This window comes from Anomaloglossus baeobatrachus, chromosome 3 (assembly GCF_048569485.1).
Source record: "Anomaloglossus baeobatrachus isolate aAnoBae1 chromosome 3, aAnoBae1.hap1, whole genome shotgun sequence".
Taxonomy (NCBI): Eukaryota; Metazoa; Chordata; class Amphibia; order Anura; family Aromobatidae; genus Anomaloglossus; species Anomaloglossus baeobatrachus.
Genome location: NC_134355.1, coordinates 125419060 through 125443472, shown reverse-complemented (window position 1 = coordinate 125443472; position 24413 = coordinate 125419060). Strand labels below are relative to the sequence as shown.

The 24413-nt window shown below is 45.6% G+C and overlaps 1 protein-coding gene across 2 annotated transcripts in view; it reads right to left on the bottom strand.

Annotated features, from left to right (window-relative positions):
* NPHP1 (nephrocystin 1) overlaps positions 1-24327 on the bottom strand; it is a 224573-nt gene extending 200246 nt beyond the window's left edge. The window contains exons 1-2 of one of the 2 annotated variants that reach the window (XM_075339427.1): positions 24273-24327; positions 4123-4211 (exon numbers count right to left, since the gene is read on the bottom strand). In XM_075339427.1, the coding sequence (XP_075195542.1) occupies positions 4123-4191 (69 nt within the window). In that variant the 5' untranslated portion in view covers positions 4192-4211; positions 24273-24327. Of the gene's footprint in view, positions 1-4122; positions 4212-24251 lie in introns of both variants that reach the window. The other variant, XM_075339426.1, reaches the window with a different exon arrangement.
* Between the last annotated feature and the right edge of the window lie 86 nt (positions 24328-24413).

The window sequence follows — 24413 nt, the reverse complement described above, 5'->3', positions numbered from 1 at the left end:
ACAAGGCTCAGCATCCTCCATTCACTAGTGTATGCAGGAGAGCAGACAGCAGCTGCAGGACTACAAGGCTCAGCATCCTCCATTCACTAGTGTATGCAGGAGAGCAGACAGAAGCTGCAGAACTACAAGGCTCAGCATCATCCATCCAGGACTGTATGCAGTTTTTTACCCAAAAAGAAAAAAAAAAATGACGTGGGCTTCGCCATATTTTTGTATGCTAGCCGGGTACAGCAGGCAGGTACGGGCTGCCCCCAACCCCCTAGTTGTACCCGGCTGGGAACCAAAAATATAGAGAAGCCCTTTTTTTTTTTTTAATTAATTATTTCATGAATTTCATGAAATAATTTAAAAAAAAAATGACGTGAGCTTCGCCTAATTTTGGTGTCCAGCCGGGTACAACTAGGCAGCTGGGGATTGGAATCCACAGTGAAGGGTGCCCAAGCTTTCTGGGCACCCCCACTGCGAATTGCAGTCCGCAGCCACCCCAGAAAATGGCGCTTTCATAGAAGCGCCATCTTCTGGCGCTGTATCCAACTCTTCCAGCTGCCCTGATGCCGGGTGGCTAGCCGGGTAATAATGGAGTTAGGACTAGCTGTATATTATCAGCTAGCCCTAAGCCCGAAATTCATGGTGTCACGCCAATATTAGACATGGCCACCATGAATTTCTAGTAATGATAAAAAAAAAAAAAAAAAACACAACACACAGAAAAATATTTTTATTAGAAATAAAACACAACACAATTAGTGACTCCATCTTTATTGAAATAAACCCCCCTCCGCAGTAATCCTGGGTTAGGGTCCCGCGCCGTCCAATCCGGATCCAATATCATCTGATCGGTTTGCTGGAAGGCAAAGCGATCAGATGATGTGTCAGGATCAAGTGCCTGAATCACATAACACATCTAAATAGGAGAGAGAAGGCGCAATAGGGTCTTACCCGATATATTGGGTGGGAAAGACATAACACATAACACATCGGCTGATTGTATAAAAGCCGATTATACAATCAGCTGATGAATCAGTAGAAAAAAAAAAATAATACTCACTTATGTGCTGTGCTGATTACCGGCAGCTCCAGGAGCGATCGATTGGACAGGAGTCTGATCCCGTCCGATCGCTGCAGGAGCTGCCGGTAATCAGCTGATGAAGTCCCCTGACGGCAGGATCAGCTGATAGTCGGCCGGGCGCGAAAAAGCCGGCGAGACTACGATCAGCTGATGCGTCAGGTGACTGCATCAGGTGATCCACCGCCAGGTCCTGCAAGCTTCGTGCATGCACCGGGGAGACTGCACACAGCCGAAGCGGCGGGACCGAGACAGGGGCTGGAAGCAGGCATGGCACCGGGACCCTGCAGACAGGTGAGTATGACATACACACACACATACACACTCACACTGTATATACACACACACACTGTGTATGTGAGTGTGCGCGTATATACATACACTGTATATACGCGCACACACACTTTCTTCCCCTGGCTGTGTAGAGCTGCTGCTGTCTCTGTGTGATTGCTCTAGTACATCCACTGGGAAGAGGCAGGGAGGAGGGTTTGGGTGGGAGCAGAATGGGTGTATTAGACACAATGGGTGTGTTAGATAAGCCAGACACCGCCCTAGAGCCACAAAGAATTCTGGGACTTGTAGGAACTGAACACAGGAAGTCAGAGGAGAGATTAACCCCATCAGAGCTGGAGCCAGCAATGAGCATGTGCTGCTAGTGCACAATGAAAGGTAATTTTGCTGAAAAAACATAATAGATGTGTTGAGGGGCACATATTAGCAAGATTTATCAGAAAAAAAAAAAAATCAGTTTTGGTAACTGGACAACTTCTTTAAGAGGAGACTTTGTGCAGCAGGCCTTCATGGTAAAATAGCTGCTAGGAAACCCCTGCTAAGGACAGGCAACAAGCAGAAGAAACTTGTTTGGGCGAAAGAGCACAAAGAATGGACATTAAACCAGTGGAAATCTGTGCTTTGGTCTGATGAGTCCAAATGTGAGATCTTTGGATACAACCACCGTGTCTTTGTGCGACGCAGAAAAGGTGAACGAATGGACTCTACATGCCTGGTTCCCACCGTGAAGTATGGAGGAGGAGGTGTGATGGTGTGGGGGTGCTTTGCTGGTGACACTGTTGGAGATTTATTCAAAATTTAAGGCATACTGTACCAGCATGGCTACCACAGCATCTTGCAGCGGCGTGCTATTCCATCCGGTTTGCGTTTAGTTGGACCACCATTTATTTTTCAACAGGACAATGACCCCAAACACACCACCAGGCTGTGTAAGGGCTATTGGACTAAGAAGGAGAGTGATGGGGTGATACGCCAGATGACCTGGCCTCCACAGTCACCAGACCTGAACCCAATCGAGATGGTTTGGGGTGAGCTGGACCGCAGAGTGAAGACAAAAGGGCCAACAAGTGGTAAGCATCTCTGGGAACTCCTTCAAGACTGTTGGGAGACCATTTCCTGTGACTACCTCTTGAAGCTCATCAAGAGAATGCCAAGAGTGTGCAAAGTAGTAATCAAAGCAAAAGGTGGCTACTTTGAAGAACTTAGAATATAAGACATATTTTCAGTTGTTTCACACTTTTTTAAGTATTTCATTTCACATGTGTTAATTCATAGTTTTGATGTCTTCAATGTGAATCTTTAATTTTTAGACTCATGAAAATAAAGAAAACTCTTTGAATGAGAAGGTGTGTCCAAAATTTTGGTCTGTACTGTATATGTAAATACTTATCCTAGGACAATTTCAGAAATGACTATATACAGCAATAGCAACTAATGGGAAAAGTTTCAATAATACTTGTATTTTACTCCGTGAAATCCCTGTTTGTGAGTCCAGTGGGAGGTCCTACTCTGTATTTAGAGATAGCAGCCAATCACTGAGCAGGACCACCCACTTGATTCCTATATATACAAAGCATCAGGGATTTCAATGAATAAAACACAAGTTATAGTGAATCCTTTCCAAGACACCTCTATATCATACTGCTCAGCGTGGTCTCTAAACTATGCTGTCCACAGATCGGGCTGCCTGTAACACATGATAGGTTAGCTTTAATATAAAACAAATTATGAGGCTCTAAAACTTAGTAACACTGCCATTAAGATTGTGTAACTGTTCTGCAACCTGACTGAGAATGTTAGTTGACATTTTAGGTATATGGCAAATTTAGTATTTAGGAGGTGGCAGGAGGAGTAACTAACTGCTCCTGCCTTCTCTTTGGAGATCATGGAATTGAAGAAGTTATCTTGTTCTTACAAGGGAACACGAGCATCCAAGAAGAGGATCCACAAGTCTGAACCTTCTCCAAGAGCTAGAATATTAATCCACTCTGAAATATTGCCTCCTACTTTGGTGGCTTAGAGCCAAACAAGTGTGTCGTAGACGGTATTCATGCATGTCTGCCATGTAATGATATATAATCATTGAGATGCAGCTAAGCTGGTGGCGATTTTCTCATTGCTGCACCTGCAAACCATTAGATGGCTCCCCCTATTTCAGATGATGGGTTTACAGATATTGATATTATGTGTGTGCAGACATGCAGACCATTAAAGTCTATTACTGACCTGCAAGTGGTGAACAGCAATACATAGGGAAAAGTTTTTAGGAAATTACCCCTGAACTAGAGGCACCCTATAATTGAATCATAATGATGTTTGGTTTCCATGTCTGCAATTATGAGAAAGATAAATATTTCAGAACTAAGAACAAATCATCCTGAACACATATTACTCATGAAGCAAACAATGCCTAAATGTCTTTCTTTGCTCGCCAGGTCATGAATCAGTGAGTGAATATACTGACGATACAAGGAAACAATGATGGCACCATAGCAGGCTGGTATCTGTGGCATTCAGATTGATCACACATGGCAGGACTTATGATATGTGGGCTGCCAGCCAGAGAGGACCCACATAGGAGAGCTATGGGCGACAGCAGGTCGCCTGACGTCACTAATGGCACCATAACATGCCTACATCTATCATGCCCAATTCTTATTTCCCATGCCCCTGCTGTAGAAGAGTTGGGACACCCCTATGCATTGATGGTCAGCCGGACACCTCATGTTCTTCACTTTTAGAACCAATTATCACGAATCGTATACCTGACGCTTCAAGTCATCTGTCACTTTTATGATGTTCTGCAATGGACCTCTTGTCTTTCTCACAGACATTGTCTTCTTCAACAATTCAACTAAAAAAAAAAAAATAAACATGTAGACAATCAGATGGAGCTCACATAAAAAAAACAAGCAAATTTGTTAAGGGGGGTTGTCACCATAGAATAGGGAACCGTCTGACAGCTGGGGGGGTCACAGTGACCTGAGAAGGGGCTCTGGAGTCATGGTGTTGATCTCAGCTGCATATCTCCACTTTAGTTAATAGAAAGGGGGTCATGGACGGCTAACATTCATAGACCAATTGTAAAACTAAAACCAATCACATAAAATATTAGTATTAATTAATTAAAATATTAAATGTCTTTAACTCAATATACTGATATGAACACAGGGGCCAAATAAAATGATGACAACTACCATTGTGCCCTGTTCACATGTTGCATATGCTATAAGAGATGTTGGCATACAGAGGGATACAGTAAATATAAGGGTCAATGGGCAACATATTCCACTGCTTGCCTATTTAGTAGATCAGTAGCTTAAGATACTGGGGCCACTGGGAAAAGTTTTCTATGGTCACAAAATAAAAAAAAAAAACAAAGCAGAAATGAGGTGCCCTTGCCTCGGGTGCCCTGCATGTCTGGGCGAGCGTCATAAACCGTATCACCGCAACACATTGCCGATGCACAAACAAAAAGGATACAGCAGCACTCTGTAAGCGCCAAGACATGTACAAACATAGAATATATGAAATTTAAACTGCACTAATGCTGTATAGAGTATACTTAGAAAAATAAAGGTTATTTGATCAAAACGTGGACAATTCTTGTTTGCCCATCAACCGCAGCAAGGTGACCTTTTTTAATAGTGTATTTATAGCAGTTAGCACCTGTTCACACTTGCAATAATTGGAGATGCCATATTTTGTTGGGTTTTTTTGCAGTACGTATCTGAGGTGTAGAAAGCCTCTTATTCTGACTGCACTCTCCGCCCATCAACCACTGGGTCGTTTTAATTAGTGACAGATCTTATCTGACCATATATTTGTAGACTTTTAGTCCAATAGAGGCATGACACTGGGATAGGGTCCCATCAAAAAAGGTCACCTTGCCGCAGTTGATGGGCATACAAGAATTGGCCATAGTTTGAGCAAAGAACCTTCATTTTTCTAAGTATATTCTATATAGCAATGCAATTTAAATTTTATATATCCTATGTTTGCATATGTCATCACTCTTGTATTATCGGGGACTGTAAAAGAGTAGGCGTGGTCGGCGGGAGTTAGTGGAAGGGAGATGAGAGTGGGCGTGACAACCCGAGCATAGATAACATTAATTCTTAAGTCCACATAGGTTTGGAGTTGTTGATAATAGAAGCAGGGGTCTGGGGGTAAGATCTCGAGACAGGGGGATGCAGGGGGGGGGGCAAAGCCACCCTTTGCTTAATCAAAGTGGCATAATTGGTAGGCGTAACTTGATACAGGCTGCCTGTCAGGCCACGCCCACCAAGATGGGTGTCACACCCACCAATTGAGCAGCAACTATGCAGCTTTGAGGATGCAAGGGGGGGGCTACCCCACCCTCTGCATCCCAAATTGTATCGGGGTCTTATCCCCAGACTCCCGCTTCTTTTATAAACAACTCCATGCCTACGTGAACTTAAGAATTAATGTTAACTAAACTCGGGCGGTCACGCCCACTATCTCATCTCCCGCCCACTCATTTCCTGTCCCCGATAATACAAGTATGCCCATATATCTTGGTGCTTACAGAGTGCTACAGCTGTACCTTTTTGTTTGTGTTTCATGTGGTTATAGCAGTTGGCACCTGTTCACACGTTTTATTTGGAGATGCAGTTTTTTTTGGTTTACACGTTGACAATGCAGTAGGATCCTGTCAGAGCCGGGAGCTGTAAGCCGACGACATCTGCAGGCCTACAAGACTTCACTTTCCTGGCTCAGGGAAGGCAATGATGACACTGCGTTGTGCCGACCCACTGTGTACAGGGAGGAAGAGAACTCGATCACTCAGATTAGGGGACTATAAAATATTTCTACTAGGGGTGTCAGAAAAGAGACATTTTAAGTTTTAGAAGGGGCAGTCAGATGGCATCATTACACTTTAGGGGGCACTAAGGAAATTATGCAAATTAATTCTCTCAAAAAGGGTCACTCAGGCATTATTTGTTTTAGGAGGTACTTAGGGGACAGTATTACAGAGGCATGACCCACAATACTTGCCTTGATGACAACCCACACTACACCACTAGTGTATTTGCAGTTTAGTTTTACGTCAAGGTATATGTCTGAACATACTGCTGACTTATTCCTCCTGACAAAAGAAAAAAGAAAAAAAAAAGTGAACAGAGCTGTACCTGCACAAGCACCTTCAGCTGAGTTCACACCTAGCATAAATGCTGCGTTCTTTCTGCTGCTTTTTATCTGCACGTTTTCTATGAGTGTCTGCACCAAAATACACAAAAACAATCTTCTCTGATTATTGTTTTTGTTGTGTTTTCTCCTATTGGATGATCTCCTTATGCAGATATGAAGCGTTTTTTAAGGTGTTTTGTTTTTTTCACAGAAAAATCTTTGTTTCTAAGCTTTCCATTGAAACCTATAGAGAAGATGCGCACCCACAAAAACGCACAGTTCACAGATCTTTAGACGCAGTCGGCATGAGCTTTCATGAAATCCATTTTGCTTGGACAATTCAACGCAGATTTCCTGCGTAAAAAAAAACACAGCGGAGAAAGCAGCGCTTGCGCTAGTGGGAACACGGTCTTAAAATAATCACTGATCCTTTTTGACCAAGATAGCAAAATTATGTTACTGTGGATGCACTCATAAATGTCATCCTTACAAGAAGAATCTACAGAAGACAAGAGAAGATTTTGGATTTGGGGTAACTGCTTGTTTTTTTTCCAAAATACAGAAAATGTCATTGTTATTAAAGAGATGGTTCACTATTCTGCAATAGTGGCCACATCTCTGTAAAGCTGATAGGGAAGACTTTTTCTAAATACCTTGATCAGCCAATTCTGCTTGTGAGTGGCACTATTGCAGTCCACTCATCCCCATGAAGTGACCCCCGAGCTCCGTGACCTCTGAGATCCGGCGATGTCACGTCAACTTCCAGTTGACGTGACATCACCGTGGCCAACCCCAGTCTTCCTGAGTAACTGGCCTGTGGGCTGAGTTTCCCAGCTCATCATAGATGATTTCCTCAGTACACAACATTGTTGGTTATAAATGACTTAGTGATCAAATGTAGAACTGGTGGAGGAAGGTTGAAGTAGATGGACCTAGGTCTTTTTTCAACCTAAGTAACTATGTAACTAAATAGCCCAGCATCGCTGGTGGCGCTCTGCAGTACAGAAAAAGCGTGAGACATGTTGCGCTGTGACGCTGGGCTGTAATGAGCGGTGAAACTCCGCCCACAGCCCAGTCACTGAGGGAGACTGGGGCTGGCCGCGGTCATGTCAAGTCAACTGGAAGTTGACGTGACATCACCAGATCTCAGAGGTCACTTTGCTCAGAGGTCACTAAATGTGATGAGTGGACCGCAATAGCGCCACTCAGAGGCAGAATTGGCTGATCAAGGTATTTAGAAAAAGCCTTCCCTATCAGTTTTATAGGGATGTGGTCACTACTGCAGAGTAGTGAACCACCCCTTTAAGTTAGGTACTCATCCTAGGTATCTGAGCTTTTGCAGTATTCTCAGGAGTTTACCATAACATTTACATCATCTGTACAAAATATAATTGAGGGACATTTGAGTTTGGTTGTGTCAGCCCGCACTCACTTATGTTACTGCACTGCAGCTTTTCAGTACAATACATGTGAAGCAGATCCACTATGTGAACAAGTGCATTTTTAATTTAAGACTTTATAGGTGAACAGCCTTTTCGGCCATTCATAAGCCACCACCAGTCTGTGAGGCTGACTGCTGCAGACAATCACTGACCTCAGCAGTCAGCAGTAACAAGAGACTGACGGGGAAGCGCAGAATCGTCATCACTTGAGCAATAGGGAACGCAAAATATTTCTATCCACTAAAGAGTGGGTGCTTTCACACACTGCACATTTTGGAAAAATGATACATTTTTTGCTATAAACACTGCAGCCAAAGGCTTGTTGTCAGCCATTAACCCTGCCGTGAATTCTGCTCCCACTTTTGGAGTGTTTGTGGGTGCCGGACATTTCTTACAGACACAGTATGTTCTAGCCGTGGTGATTACTTCATGTGTGTTCCCAAAGGCTTCTCTATGGGATAAAAAAAAATGCATGAAGAAACGTGAATAAAAAAAAAGAACACAAATATTTGCAAACATGCATGAATATTGGGGGACTCCATGTTTCTTGGGAGGCACCCAATTGGGGCTTATATGAAGTGGGTGGAGGATCTGGGAGAGATTGGAGAGGATAAATGGGATTCCATCTTGCAATATGTCACCAAAGTATTTCTCAGTGGCATGAAGAGGCTCTCACAGATATATGTTATGTACAGAGTTTATAAAACCCCTGTGTGGGTGGATTCCAAGTGTCCTAAGTGTACAATAGAAGAAGCAGGGATCATGCACATGTTGTGGGAGTGCTAGTGCCTACAGGGGTTCTGGGTCATAGTATTACACTTAATCCAAGCAGTGCTGCAGGTGGTGCTACCCAGGAATCCATTGGTGTGTGTGCTGGGGTACGTGGACGAAATGGGGGCGGAGGACCATGAGAAATTAGTGGTTGCGCACTTGTTATATGCGGCCAGGAAACTTAATGCCTCGCACTGGTTGTCAGAAAAGGCACTAGCCCGTAAAGAATTTGTCCAAAAAGTTAATTTTATTATTCTCATGGAAAGGAATATCTATCTTAAAGGGAACCTGTCACCAGATTTGGGGCCTATAAGCTGCGGCCACCACCACCGGGCTCTTATATACAGCGTTCTAACATGCTGCATATAAGAGCCCAGGCCGCTGTGTAGAACATAAAAATCACTTTATAATACTTACCTAAACGATCGCTGCGGTGGAATTGGGTCATATGGGCGTCTCCATTCTCCGGTCCCGGCACCTCCTCTTTCAGCCATCTTCGTTCTCCCTCTGAAGCCTGTGTGCATTATGCGTCCTACGTCATACACACTCGCCAGTCCTGCGCAGGCGCACTAAAATACTTTGATCTGCCCTACTCAGGGCAGAACAAAGTACGGCTGCTCAGGACCTCAATGCCGGCGAGTGTGGATGACGTAGGACGCGTCATGCACCCCGGCTTCAGAAGAAGAACAAAGATGGCTGAAAGAGGAGACGCCGCACCCAGAGAACGGAGATGCCTATATGACCCAACTCCACCGTAGCGACAGTTTAGGTGAGTATTATAAAGTGACTTTTATGTTCTACACAGCGGCCTGGGCTCTCATATACAGCATGTTAGAATGGTGGTGGCCACAGCTTATAGGCCCCAAAACTGGTGACAGGTTCCCTTCAAGCGGGGTAGAATGGTACAGTTTGAAAAGATATGGAACAAATGGCTGGACTTTCCAGGACTAGCCTCATTTGAACTACTGAAAGATAGGTTATTGGGATTCTAAGATATATATGGGGGTTAATGGACGGCGGTGAATAGGAATAAAGTTCGCGAAAGAAAGGAGAGACGTGAAGTGCAAGCAGATGAGACTGTCAAGCGGGGAGGGTGGGGGATGTTTGTGTATGGTAACTCCTTGCACTGTGTTTTCTATTTTTGTATTATAAGTGTTTAAAATGCCAAAAAAAATGTATCTGATTAAAAAATCATGCATCAATATAATAATGGTTCTTACAAGCCAGAAAAATGTGTCATATTTTGTGGCATTGGATACAGCAGTCTTGTGGGTTCAGATGGCCAGTCAGGTCCACAACGTGAGGCTGTGACTGGCTTTGTTTGTTCCCATCACAGAAGAAGACAGGAGCTGCGGCGACTTCATGCACTGGGAAATGGGCAATAATAGTGCATGGTGCGTGGATATGTGCTCTGGTACATAGGTTAATATTAGATTTCCTCGGGGTTCTCCGGCTTCCTACCAGACTCCAGAGACATACTGATAGGGAATTTAGGTTGTGAGCCCCAATGGGGACAGTGATGATCATGTCTATAAAGTGTTGTGAAATACGATGGCGCTATATAAGCAAGTAAAATAAAGAAATAATAAATATTCATTAATGTGCTGTTCAGTTGCACACAACGACTGAAAATACACCATTTTATCATCAGCACTATGTCTGCATTCACTCACATCTGCATAAAAAAAAAATCCCTGATTCTCATCCCGAAAAGTGGGGCGAGTGAAATCCATTTGGTATTCCATATGTTAAGCGAGTGCTGTGACCGTTGAATTTTTTTTTTCTCGCCTATCATGTAATCCGGGTTTTTTTTTTCTCAGCAGCTATAATTCCTCAATCATTTACAGTGTCCTATGCTACAGAATAGCAATCTATCCCAAAAAACGGCATACGAACGATCCGTATGGCATCCATTTTTTTTCTCCCGCCCATAGACTTACTTTGGAGTCATGTCCGATTTATTCCACCATAATCATCAGGCTGAGATTTTTCCTTACGCTGAATACAGGTGAGAAAACAATCGCAGATCAGCTCTGTCTCGTTGAATAACATTGTTGCCAGTGCAATACGATTTTTTTATCGGATTGCACTTGTATTTATACACTGGTGTGAGCGAACCCTTACTACTATACTTTTTTTCTGACCATTGATCAGTATAAAGAAACGGAGACACCGTACTCAACTTCATCTTGTGGACAAAATTCGCCTATTCAAGTGAATGGGTCAATGAAAACAGCAAACAGCGCATAGATGGCATCAGTGTGCCGTCCATTTTTCAGTGACTGGTTGCCAGAAGAAACTTGGGAAAACTCCATTATTTATTTATTTTTATCATTCAAGAAAAACTGATGACACAAGGACCAAAAACAAATAAAAAACTGATCCAGCACACTGATGAAAAACGGTCCAAGACAATGCAAAGGTCAGGCATCTGCTTGGAGAATCAAACAATATGAAGTTGACTTCAAACAGCGCATATTTTGTAGTATTTTTTATTTTTTTTTTACACTTTTTGGGTATCGTTTTTGGATCTCTGGTTTTGATTTGTTTTCAATCCAAATACTGCTTAGGCTGCTTTCACACCTCCGGTTTTAGCAGATCCGGCCAATCCGGCTCTAAAACCTATGCAACGGATGCGGCGACAAAACCGCATCCTTTGCATACGTTTTTTACATGCGGCCCGTCCGGTTTTTGCCGCTTGCAGGAGGCCACTGAGCGTGCGCAGTGGAAAAAAACGCATGCGGCGGCCGGATGCGTTTTTTTCCCGCAGGACGCCGCATGCGGTGTCCATAGGCATGCATTGCAAATCGCGCCGCATCGGCCGCATGCGGCGAGATGCAGGTTTTTTGCCGGACAAAAAAACGTGCCAGGCAAAGTTCGATCCAGCCGCCGCATCGACTAAATCTGCCGCATGCGGCAAAAAACGGACGGAACGCAAGCCCATGCGGCACTAATGTAAGTCTATGCAGGAAAAACCGCAACCGACGGCAAAAAAAACCGATTGCGTTTTTCCTGCAGAGCGCCGGATTGTGCCGCATGGCAAAAACCGGATGTGTGAAAGCAGACTTACCCTGGTTAGTGTAATTTGTCCAAACCGGCTGGATGGAGTTGGTACAAATCGATTCATAGGACCTTTCCATCGAGTGGTCTCTCTACAAGGACTAGGAGAACCATCTCCTACCTTCCACCATCCTTGTCTTTTTTGATTTGCCAGCCTGATGCAATGTCACGAGATGACGCCATGTCAGGACAAATAATAATTAAAAAAAAAAAAAACTGGGGATGCCGGGAGGTTCCAGGCGGTTCTGAGATCCCGTCCAGTAAGCAGAGATTATGGTAGTGACTGCTGAACCGGGTCCTGCAGATCCATTTTCCCCAACTCCACTGCTGGATTTCTGCAGACCGTATCTCCTATTACACTCCTTCTTTATCTATTTGGAGGCTTTTTTTTCTGATTTCTTTCTAAAAGAGATTTTGGAGACTTCTTTTCCACATTTGATTTACAGCATTTTGATTTCTCAGTGACAAGTTTGAAGTGGATTCCAGAAGTTATATTCCTCAAAGAATCTGCACGTCACTTCTTTTTTATGGCATTGAGGTTTCCAAAATGTAGGAAAAAAAGATTTAAAAAAAAAAAATAACAACCTTCATCATATGAACAGCAGAGGATTTTCCATTAAACTGAACAGTAAGGCTATGTGCCCACGTGTGTGCGCTCTGCACCGCAGCGTTTAGTCACTGCATGTCCACTTCAGAGCGCAGCTGAAAAGCTCTGTTCTGAAACTTTGGTGACTGCAGAATTGGTGCGCTCTGGATGCTGCCTCTCCCTATAGACAAAATGGAGACAGCATGCAGAGCGCACAAAAGAAGTGACATGTTGCTTTAGAGAACGCAGCGATTTGGCAACATGAAAATTGCTGCGTTCTAAAACGCCACGTGGGCATGGATTATGCACGATCTTCATAGATTGTGCTGGGGACGCAGGACGCATGCAGCTACGCTGCAGTGCAATACACACACGTGGGCACATAGCCTAAAGGCTGCTTTACACCAGACAATCTATCGTGCGATAGATCGTCGGGGTCACGGTTTTTGTGACGCACATCCGGCATCGCTGGCGATGCCGGCCTGTGTGACACCTCCCAGCGACGCAGTATCGCTCACAAATCGTGAGTCGGGTACTGCTCGTCAGGGTGGATTGATTTAAATCACGCCGATTTAAATCATGATTTAAATCACGATTTAAATCAAAAGATTTTTTTCTATTTAAATCGGATCGATTTAAATCATGATTTTAATCATGATTTAAATCACTGATTTAAATCAAAAGGTTTTTTTTTAATATAAATCACGATTAAAATGAGAAGTGAGAGCAGTGTGCATGTGCGCCCATAGTTACACGGACGAAACTAGGGGCAACGATCTAACGCCAGGGTTAGGGAGGGACCCCAAAGTAAGTAAAAATCTTTTTTGTTTTACTATATGGCAATAGGTAGGTGTTTAAAAGCAGCATGTCTTAATTGTATAAACTATTAATAGCCTCCACATTTTGTTCATACTGCCCCTTTAATTCCACACTTCTAGCTTGGTTTCAGTTTTGGTTTAGTTTCTTTTTCCCTGCATTCAGTTGACATGCCCAAACTTGTTGGATAGTCAGCAGTACTTGGCTCAGGCTGTAGTAACATCAGCAGTGCTTGGCTCAGGCTGTAGTAACAATCAAACTTCATAAGTGATCTGTGTGAGCCATGGCAGCAGGTCGTAAGAGAGACCCTATTTGGGTTCATTTTGTTGAGATGCCAGCAGCAGATCTTGGAAAGAAAGGTGCAAGAGCAAAGTGCAAATACTGTCAAAAGGATATCCAAGGACTTGTTTGCCGTTTGAAATCACATTATGAAAACTGCAACCAGAAGGGAAATGAAGATGTTGATAGTGATACAACTAATGTCAATGAACCCCCACAGCTTCTTATGCACCAGGAGCCTAGTACTAGTGGTAAGTCTGGCAATTAATTTACAACCTATTTTTTTAACAGACATTTCTTTGTCGCTCCATTGGGAGACCCAGACAATTGGGTGTATAGCTATTGCCTCTGGAGGCCACACAAAGTATTACACTTAAAAGTGTAAGGCCCCTCCCCTTCTGGCTATACACCCCCAGTGGGATCACTGGCTCACCAGTTTTGTGCTTTGTGCGAAGGAGGCAACACATCCACGCATAGCTCCACTTTTTAGTCAGCAGCAGCTGCTGACTATGTCGGATGGAAGAAAAGAGGACACATATAGTGTCCCCAGCATGCTCCCTTCTCACCCCACTGTATGTCGGAGGTGTTTGTAAGGTTGAGGTACCCATTGCGGGTACGGCGGCAGGAGCCCACATGCTGATTCCTTCCCCATCCCTTTTTACAGGGCTCTGGGTGAAGTGGGATTTACTGGTCTCCAGGCACTGAGACCGTGCTCCATCTACAGCCCCTGGAGAAGATGCTGGATGGAGCGGAGTACATCAGGGACATGGCCCTGCTTCCTCAAGGTACTCTGTGTCCCCGTGCATTTGGCGCTCACACCGCAGCATGCTGGGTGTTGTAGTGCGCCGGGGGACATCAGCGCTGCGGCGCCTGTGCCATGGCCTCATTCAGCTTTGCTGAAGCAGGCTCACTTATGGGAATTGGTCGCGCCGGCCGCTGGGACTGCGGCGCGGCTGGCACTTGTAGTGCGCCGGGGACTTCAGCGCGGCCTGCGCTTTTACGGCGGCCGCGCTGATAACTAGAGTCCCCGGCTTTTGCGGCCTGCTTCCGTTCGTTCCCGCCCCCAGACCTGCCAGTCAGGAGAGGGGCGGGACGCTGGCCACTTCCAGGAATCGGTCGCGCCGGCCGCTGGCAGCGGCGCGGCTGGCACTTGTGGTGCGCCGGGGACTTCAGCGCGGCCCGCGCTTTTACGGCGGCCGCGCTGATAACTAGAGTCCCCGGCTTTTGCGGCCTGCTTCCGTTCGTTCCCGCCCCCAGACCTGCCAGTCAGGAGAGGGGCGGGACGCTGGCCACTTCTATGAATCGGTCGCGCCGGCCGCTGGAACTGCGGCGCGGCTGGCACTTGTGGTGCGCCGGGGACTTCAGCGCGGCCCGCGCTTTTACGGCGGCCGCGCTGTTAACTCGAGTCCCCGGCTTCTGGGCCTAGTCTCCCTTCGTTACCGCCCACAGCCCTGACAGTCAGGGTAGGGGCGTGACGCTGCATAGAGCAGAGCTGAGAGCTGGAGTATGTTTTGCATACTCCACCCCTCTCACTGTGTGCACTGTGAATCCGGATTCCCGCACTTTCTCAGGCACGCCCACGGCTTCCTTCTCTACAAGGACACCGGCAGCCATTAGTGTCAGTTTCTGTACGATACAGAGACAAGTGTGGAAGACCCTGGCATTCTGATAGTCACACAATCGCTGTAACAGGCGTTAAGCAGCACCTGTGGTGCTAACCCCACTAGTGCAGAAGTGCACTTATAGATATGCTTGTACTATATACATTGCACTGTTTGGTCGCACGTTGTATATACCCTCCTGGATTATGCGGAGGAGTTATCAGCATATTCTCTGTGTAAAACAAAGGTGCAGAACCACATGTTTTTCTATACAGCTGGTACAGCATGTACGGCTATACGGCCGGCAGGTACATAGACTCCCATTGTATGCACTAATGGCCAGGGGATGAGGACGGTGTCTGCAGTATTTACTGACAGTTTTTCTGAGACTATGGCTATGATACTAGAAGCCTAGCAGTCCGGACATGTCTCTCACAATATGGGCACTGTTGAATCATTGATCCATGGCCCCCCTCAGCGTGAATAACTAACAGCTCCGGGAATGTCACACGCATCCCAGAGTCACGGCTCTGCACGGACGTCAGTCCCAGACAGCCTAAGTGGGCTCGCTATGAGCGGCCTCGGTTTCATCAGGGTCCTAACAGAAGGACTCGCTGTGTAATGAGGCGGAAGTGGCGGCTCAGGATTCTGATCCTGAGACCGCTCTCAATCTGGATACACCTGATTGTGACGCCATAGTAAATAATCTTATAGCGTCCATCTATAGAATGTGGGTTATTTCTCACAGCTCCTCCAGTGGAGGAGTCAGCTTCACGTATTTTTCTGGACCACTCTGCCTTCAGAGAGGCAGTCCAGGAACACCACGCTTATCCAGATATGCGCTTCTCCAAACGGCTTAGGATACACGTTATCCCTGTCCCCTGACTTGGTCAAGGACTGGACCCAATGTCCCGAGCGGCATCCTCCAATCTCCAGGCTTGTAGCTAGATCCATAGTTGCAGTGGGAGATGGAACTGCAAACTCAAAGATGCCACTGACAGACAGATGGATCTCTGGTCGAAAGCCATCTATGAGGCTGTCGGCGCACCGTTGGCTCCGGCATTCTCTCCCTTGGGGCACTCCAAGCTATTTCAGCTTGTCTTACACAGATTGACACGGTTACACGTACATCTGTGCCGCAGGTGGCATCCTTAACCTCTCAAATGTCTGCATTTGTTTCTTACGCGATTCAGGTTGTCCTGGACTCTGCGAACCGTGCGGCGGTAGCCTCCGCTACTCCGTGTTTTTAAGCAGAGCCTGGTCTGCTCGTTAAGTGAATGGAAGGCAGATTCTGCTTCCAAAAAAGGTTGCCTAACCAGTTGCCTTTTTCTGCTGACCGACTGTTTGGTGAGCGTTGGATGTAACCATTAAACAGTCCAGGGGTAAGGATTCATCCTTTCCTCAGCCCGGACACAACAAACCCCAACAGAGCAAGAGGCAGTCGGGGTTTTCGGCCTTTTCGAGGCTCGGGCAGGTCCCATTTTTCCTCGTCCAATGTGGACTCAAAAGGATCAGAGGAGCTAAGATTCTTAGCGGGCTCAGTCTCGCCCAAAAAAGCGACAGTCTGAAAACCCGCTTCCAAGGCGGCTTCCTCATGACTTGCGGCCTCGGTCGGTAGCAGGCTCTCCCGCCTTGGCGATATTTAGCTGCCATAGGTCAATGACCATTGAGTGTGAGACATTCTGTCTCACGGGTACAGGATAGAGCTCACTTCTCGTCCTCCAACTCGATTCTTCAGAATTTCTCCACCTCCCGGCCGGGCCGCTGCTCTTCTGCAAACAGGGTGCACTCTATAGGCAGAAAGAGTGATGACCCCCGTTCCTCTTCAGGAACAAGGTCACGGTTTTTACCCCAAATTCTTTGCGGTACCTATAACAACGGGCCGTTCCGTCCCGTTCTGGATCTAAAAATGCTCAGCAAGCTCGTGGACACCAGGCGGTTCCGGATGGATTCCCTCCGCCATGTCATCGCCTCAAGGTCCCAAGGATATTTCCTAGCATCATTAGGCATCAAGGATGCTTATCCACACGTGCCGATTGATCCAGAGCACTAGCGTTTCTACGCTTCGTTATAGGAGACGAACACCCTCTGTTCGTAGCTCTACCTTCCGGCTAGCGACAGTCCAACTGGTCTTCGCCAAGGTCAGGGCAGCAGTAGTTACAGTCCTGCACTCTCAGGGTCACTCTGTGGTCCCGTATTTAGACGATCTACTTGTCAAGGCACTCTCTTAGGAAACATGCCAACACTGCCCGAACGTTGCGCTGGAGACTCTCTAGAGTTTTGGGTGGATCATCAACTTTTTAAAGTCAGATCCGACCCCGACCCTATCGATAACATATCTAGGCATAGAGTTTCTTACTCTCTCAGCGATAGTGAAGCTGCCGCTAGACAAACAGCATTCACTACGGGCTGCAAGCTCTTCTTTAAGAACCAGTCGCACACATTGAGACGCCTCATGCACTTCCTACGTAAGATGGTAGCAATGGAGGCAGTTCCTTTCGCGCAGTTTTACTGCGTCCACTACAATGGGACATTCTCCGCCAATGGGACGAGGAGTCGACGTCCCTCAACAGAGTCGTCGTTCTTTCTCAGGCGGCCAAGGAATCTCTACGGTGGTGGCTTCTTCTCACCTCTTGGTCAAAAAGAAGGTCCTTCCTATCCCCGTCCTGGGCGATAGTTACGACAGACGCGAGTCTATCAGGGTGGGGAGCAGTTTTTCTCCACTACAGCGCTCAGGGTACGTGGACTCAGCAAGAGTCCACTCTTCAGATCAATGTTCTTGAACACAGAGCAGTGTATCTTGCCCTACAATCCTTCCAACAGCGGCTGGAAAGCAAGCATATCCGACTTCAGTCGGACAGCTCCACAGCGGTGGCATACATCAACCACCAAGGAAGAACGCGCAACCGGCAAGCCTTCCAGGAAGTCCGGCAGGTTCTGATGTGGGTGGAAGACACGGCATCCACCATATCCACAATTCACATCCCAAGTGTGGAAACTAGGAAGCTGACTTCCTAAGTCGCTGAGGTGTGGCCGAAAGAGTATGGTCTCCTCACCCGGACGGGTTTCAGGAGATCTGGCGCCGCTGACAGAGGCCGGACGTCGATCTAATGGCGTCACGGCACAACAACAATGTGCCAGCTTCATGGCACGGTTTCACAATCATCGAGCTCTGGCGGCAAACGCCTTAGTTCAGCATTGGTCGCAGTTCCAGCTACCTTAGGTGCCACCTCTGGCATTGTTGCCCAGAGTACTGCGCTAGATCAAGACCGACTGCGGCCGCGCCATCCTCGTCGCTACAAATTGGCCGAGGATGTTGTGGTACTCGGTTCTGTGGTGCCTCACGGTAGGCTAACCGGGGGCACTACCAGACCAATCAGACTGGCTGTCTCAAGGGCCATTCTTCCATTTGAATTCTACGGCCCTCAACCGGATGGTGTGGCATTGAGTCCTGGAACCTAGTGTCGTCAGGATTACCTCAGGACGTGGTTGCCACCATGAGACAGGCTAGCATACAACGTCCGCCAAGATTGACCACAGGACGTGGAAGATGTTCTTATCTCGGTGCTCGGCGCAGGGTGTTTCTCCCTGGCCGGTTGCATCGTCTATGTTTCCTTCCTTCCTGCAATCTAGGTAGGAAAATGGGTTGTCGCTCAGTTCCCTTTAGGGACAAGTCTCAGCGCTATCTGTATTTTTTCAGAAACGACGACTTCCTCAGGTACGCACGTTCCTACGGGGAGTTTGTCTTCTCAGCACTCCGTACAAGCGGCCGTTAGAGCCCTGAGATCTGAACAAGGTTCTAATTGCTCTCCAGATGCCGCCTTTCGAGCCTTTGAAGGATGTCTCCCTTCCCGTTTTTCACGGGAAGTGGCCTTCTAGTAACGGTCTCGTCTCTTAGGAGAGTTTCCGAGCTAGCAACGCTCTCATACAAACTCCCTTCCTGGTCCTTCACCAGGACAGGGTAGTTCTGCGTCCGGTTCCGGAATTTCTCCCTAAGGTGGTATCCCATTTTCATATCAATCAGGATATCACCTCACCTTCTTTGTGTCCTCGTCCAGTCCATCAATTTCAGAAAGATTTGCATCTGTTGGTTCTGGTGAGAGCACTCAGGTTCTACTTCCCGCATGGCGCTCCTGCGCCACCCGGATGCACTCTTTGTCCTTGTCGCTGGTCGGCGTAAACAGTCGCAAGCTTCCAGATCCACCCTTGCTCGGGGGCTCGAGGAACCAATTCTTGAAACCTACAGTTCTACTGGGCTTCTGGTTCTCTCAAGGCCGAAGGCCCATTCTACCAGAGCCGTGGGTGCATCCTGGGCATTACGGCACCAGGCTACGGCTCAGCAGGTGTGTCAGGCACCCACCTGGTCGAGTCTACTTACTTTTACCAAGCATTATCAGATGCATACCTACGCTTCGGCAGACGCCAGCCTAGGTAGATAAGTCATTCAGGCGGCGGTTGGCCACCTGTAGGAGAGGGCCGTTTGACGGCCCTATCATGAGGTATTCTTTTACCCACCCAGGGATTGCTTTTGGACATCCCAATTGTCTGGGTCTCCCAATGGAGCGACAAAGAAGAAGGGAATTTTGTTTACTTACCGTAAATTCCTTTTCTTCTAGCTCCAATTGGGAGACCCAGCACCCGCCCTGTTTTCTCGGGGTTTTTCTGTTTTTTCGGGTACACATGTTGTTCATGTGGTATGGTTCAGTTCTCCGATGTTTCCTCGGATTGAATTGGTCTTTAAACCAGTTATTGGCTTTCCTCCTTCTTGCTTTGGCACTAAAACTGGTGAGCCAGTGATCCCACTGGGGGTGTATAGCCAGAAGGGGAGGGGCCTTACACTTTTAAGTGTAATACTTTGTGTGGCCTCCAGAGGCAATAGCTATACACCCAATTGTCTGGGTCTCCCAATTGGAGCTAGAAGAAAAGGAATTTACGGTAAGTAAACAAAATTCCCTTCTTTACTGGGATGGTTAAAGTCTATGAAAAGAAAAATTTCTAGCACTCGTAGTTCTGGAGTATAGAATATAAATTTATGTTAAGGCAATATTTCACAGAAAATTAACGCTAAAGGACATGTGCACCTTTATTTTTTTAAGGTGCACATGTCCCCCCCCCCGCAGCGCTCTTACCTCCGATCCCCGCAGCGCTGAGATCCGTGGCTTCGTTTTGACCGTCCGCCTCCCGTCCTCCGGTTGCGGCCTACTCGCAGTGATCCAGCGGCGTGACGTCAGCGGGCCGCACGCTCCATTGAAATGAATGGAGGCGCGCTCGCGGACGGGCAGAATGAAGCCACGGATCCCCGCAGCGCTGACATCGGAGGTAAGAGAGCTGCGGGGGGAGGACATGTGCACACTGTGACTGGCTGCACCTTAAAAAATAAAGGTGCACATGTCCTTTAAGTAAAAATAAAGTGTGTATACGCTTATTTTTTTTTTATTGTAGGCTGCAATTCACTTTTGAAGTCTGCCAAATTGACCATTTTAAAAAAAAAACATTTTTAAAACTTTTGTGACATAATTTTTTTCAGTTGCTGAGGCTCTTATATTAGTTACCAGTATTACAGCAACCTCACCGGAAAACTTGAGTAGCATAACTTTTGAGACAGCCCTTATAGGACGAGGACCATTACATTGTTCAAAAAGTTTGTTTCAATATTTTCGTTATATTTCTTCAAATACGCAGTCGATTTATATTTTTAATTTCTGTGCTTTCAGGGTCAAATATGGCTTGTGCTGCACGTGACAATCAATATCTGGGTACAACTTCAACAAAGCAGCCCAAAAAAAAACTTTGCGTGCAACAAAGTGTAGAAAAATTCATCTTAAAGACTACGACGAGCCAGAAAGAACATTTTGATGAATTAATTGCTAAATTCATATTTGCAACCAATTCTTCTTTCCGACTAGTTGAGCACCCATTGTTTGTACAAATGATCGAAGGAATTAGACCAGGCTACAAACCACCAAGTAGATTTGATATCTCAGGAAAACCTCTTCAGGCTGTATACGACATAGAAAGAGCGGCTTGTACAAAATATTTGAAAGACAAGGTTGTTAACATGAGCTTGGATGGTTGGAGCAACATCCACAACGACCCCATAATTTGCACTTGTGTCACAACAGAAGATGGTGAAACTTACCTTACAGACACAATCGACACATCTGGAAATTCACATACTGCTGAATATTTACTTGAAATTGCTAAGAACTCAATTCACCAATGCCAAGAACAGTTTGGATGTAAAGTAAGGAGCTTAGTTACTGATAACGCAAGCAATGTGGCAAAAATGCGAGCGGAACTGGCACAGGATGACACAAATGTCATTACATACGGTTGTTCTGCCCATTTGTTGCATCTTTTGGCAAAAGACCTGCATATTTTGGGTGTCAAGGAACATGTTGTAGAAATTGCTAAATATTTCCGCAATAATCATTTTTCACATGCAACCTACAAGGAAATGGGAGGACTGAAGTTGGTTCTACCACAAGATGTTAGATGGAATACCTTGGCTGACTGGAACTGTTTATTAACAACTGGTCAAAATTACTGTCCATTTGCGAAACACATCGGGATAAAATTGATGCTAATATACGAAGCAAAGTATTAAATCTTGGTGTGAAGAGAAATGCCGAGGACCTTTTGGAAAGGTTAAAGCCAATATCGATTGCGTTGGATAAAATGCAGAAAGATACTGCAACCATAGCTGATGCCACAGAAGTTTGGAAAGATTTAGAAGGTTCTCTAGATCTCTTGAACCTCTCAAACAATGTAAAGGTTGCAATACAGCACCGCAAGGACCAAGCATTAAAAGAAGAACACTATTTAGCCAATATCTTGCATCCCATCTACAGAGGGAAAAAATTATCTGAGGCGGAAATCAACTCTGCAATGGAGTGGCTCGCCAATACTAACCATGACATTGTGGCAACTGTGCTGAAATTGAAGTGTGAATCTGCACCATTTCAAAAATACATGTTTGCAGATAACGTCGTTAATGAACTAAAACCACTGGACTGGTGGAAGTCGCAATCACTTGTTCTTCCAGCAAAGATAATAAATCTAGCTACTCAGCTACTGACTGCATCGGCTTCATCCGCAGGAGTAGAGAGATTGTTTTCTTCATTTGGTTTTGTGCACACAACAGTCCGAAACCGCTTAGGAACTGCTAAAGCAGGACAACTGGTTTTCCTATTAAAAGTCCTAAATAAACAGTAGGCTTAAAGGACTGATGTATTCACTGAAGATGTTTGCTTACTTCAAACGTTAGAGATAGGCTATTGTTAAAAAGTACTTACTCTCTGTAGTTCAATTCTGAGTGTTTAATAGTGCAAATAAAAATTATTAGGTTTCATAATCAACTGTTTTAATATTTTTATTGCACTCCTGGACGAAGCACTTTCAGGTGCGAAACGCGCGTCAGTGTGGCTGTTGGAGGCCGTGGCAATCTTACGTTTTGGACTCCCTGGTAATGTTATGTTGTATTCATCTATTTATTGTACTGCAAACCATACCTTTGATAATGCTATATACCAATTGATATTTACTACTGGAAAAGGTTGCAGTTACCTATGAATGTATAAACAGAACAACATTTCATACCATCCAGTTTTATGGATTCCATTGATGATAGTATAACAAGTGCCCGGTGTCCACATTATTCCATCCGTCCCTCCTGGGCTGTTCCATTAAATTGCTATGTGTTTTTAATTTTTTATAATTTATGTTGTTAATAAAGATGATTGTTATACAATATGGCTTGCATATTCCTTTTTGGTGGCTATTTTGAAATCATGCAATAGAGGCCTCATATGGTTATTGTGGTTATTGGTGTAATATTTTTATTTGTGTAAAACAATTAGATTTGCAAAAAGACAAAGTTTTGCTTGTGTACAACTTGATTAAAAAATCTGATTTAAATCAAATGATTTAAATCAAAAAAATCTGATTTAAATCAAAAAAATCAGATTTTTTTGATTTTTTTAAAAAAATCAAGATTTTTATCCACCCTGCTGCTCGTTAGGTTCCATAATATCGTTTAATTTGGTTGATCATCGTTTCCGTGGTAGCACACGCCGCTCCGTGTGACACCACGGGAACAATGACCAGCTCACCTGCCTCCCGCGGCCGCCGCCGGCTCTATGTGGAAGGAAGGAGGTGGGCGGGATGTTTACATCCTGCTCATCTCCGCCCCTCCGCTTCTATTGGCCGGCGGCCGTGTGACGTCGCTGTGACGCCGAACGTCCCTCCCACTTCAGGAAGTGGACGTTCGCCGCCCACAGCGTGGTCACACGAGAGGTAAGTATGTGTGACTGGGGTTACTGACTTTGTGCGACACGGGCAGCGATTTGCCCGTGACGCAGAAAGGACGGGGGCGGGTACGATCGATTGTGAAATCGCACAATCGATCGTACCATGTAAAGCAGGCTTTAGTCTATGTTCAAACTGTGCATCTCTCAAGCAAAATAGCGTTTCAGGAATTGCTCTTTTTTCTGGAGTTTGTAAACCTGAAGCGTCTTTTTTTTTTTTTTTTTTATTATTATTATTATTATAATTCTTTCATGCGTTTTTTGGGCGTTTTTTCACTGCCATTTTATGGGTTTTAAAAGAAATGTCCATGAATCAATAGATAAAACGATTTTCTAAGAAGAAACACCTACAAAATGCTAGACGCCCGGGCAGATTTTGAACAATCACGTGAGGAACGCTCCGCTTGCTTCTTTTAACCGCATGATGTCTTTAGGAGCCTGAAGCGATTATACGACGATAAAAAGACTGAACTTACGAACAGAAAGTCAGGTTTTTTACATTGTAAAGCTTATGGTCATTCTTTGAAGATATTGTTAGCGCTTTATCTGCCTTTAAAGCACCAGCTCAGCAACTGATGGAAAAATAAAGTCTGAACACAGCCATAGAGTATTTAAGCGATTTTAGAGGAGTCTGAAGCAAATCCTCCTCAAAAAACTGAGTGTGCCCTTTACTTATCATGCACCAGTGTAATGCTGTGCCCAATCTAGTGTGCCCACAGATAAGTCAGCCCTGCTGCACTAATTGGTAGCATACAAAGCATATGAGAAGGAAAACAGCATTAATAAATGTTAAACTACACAAATACGTTCACTGCTCACACATAGCCATGCTGGGACTTGTAGTTCATCAGCTACTATAGCAGCTATTGGCTATGAGCATACCACAGCGATTCGGCGATATACCCTGTGTCCTGGCGTCTCCTGCTTCCACCAGTCTGTGTAGACCCGGAGCGATGCTTCTGACGTCATCACAAAGCGCCGCGCTGTAAGCTTTAGCGTTACCATAGAAACATCCTGGCAATGACTGCGGCGTACGATCTGAAT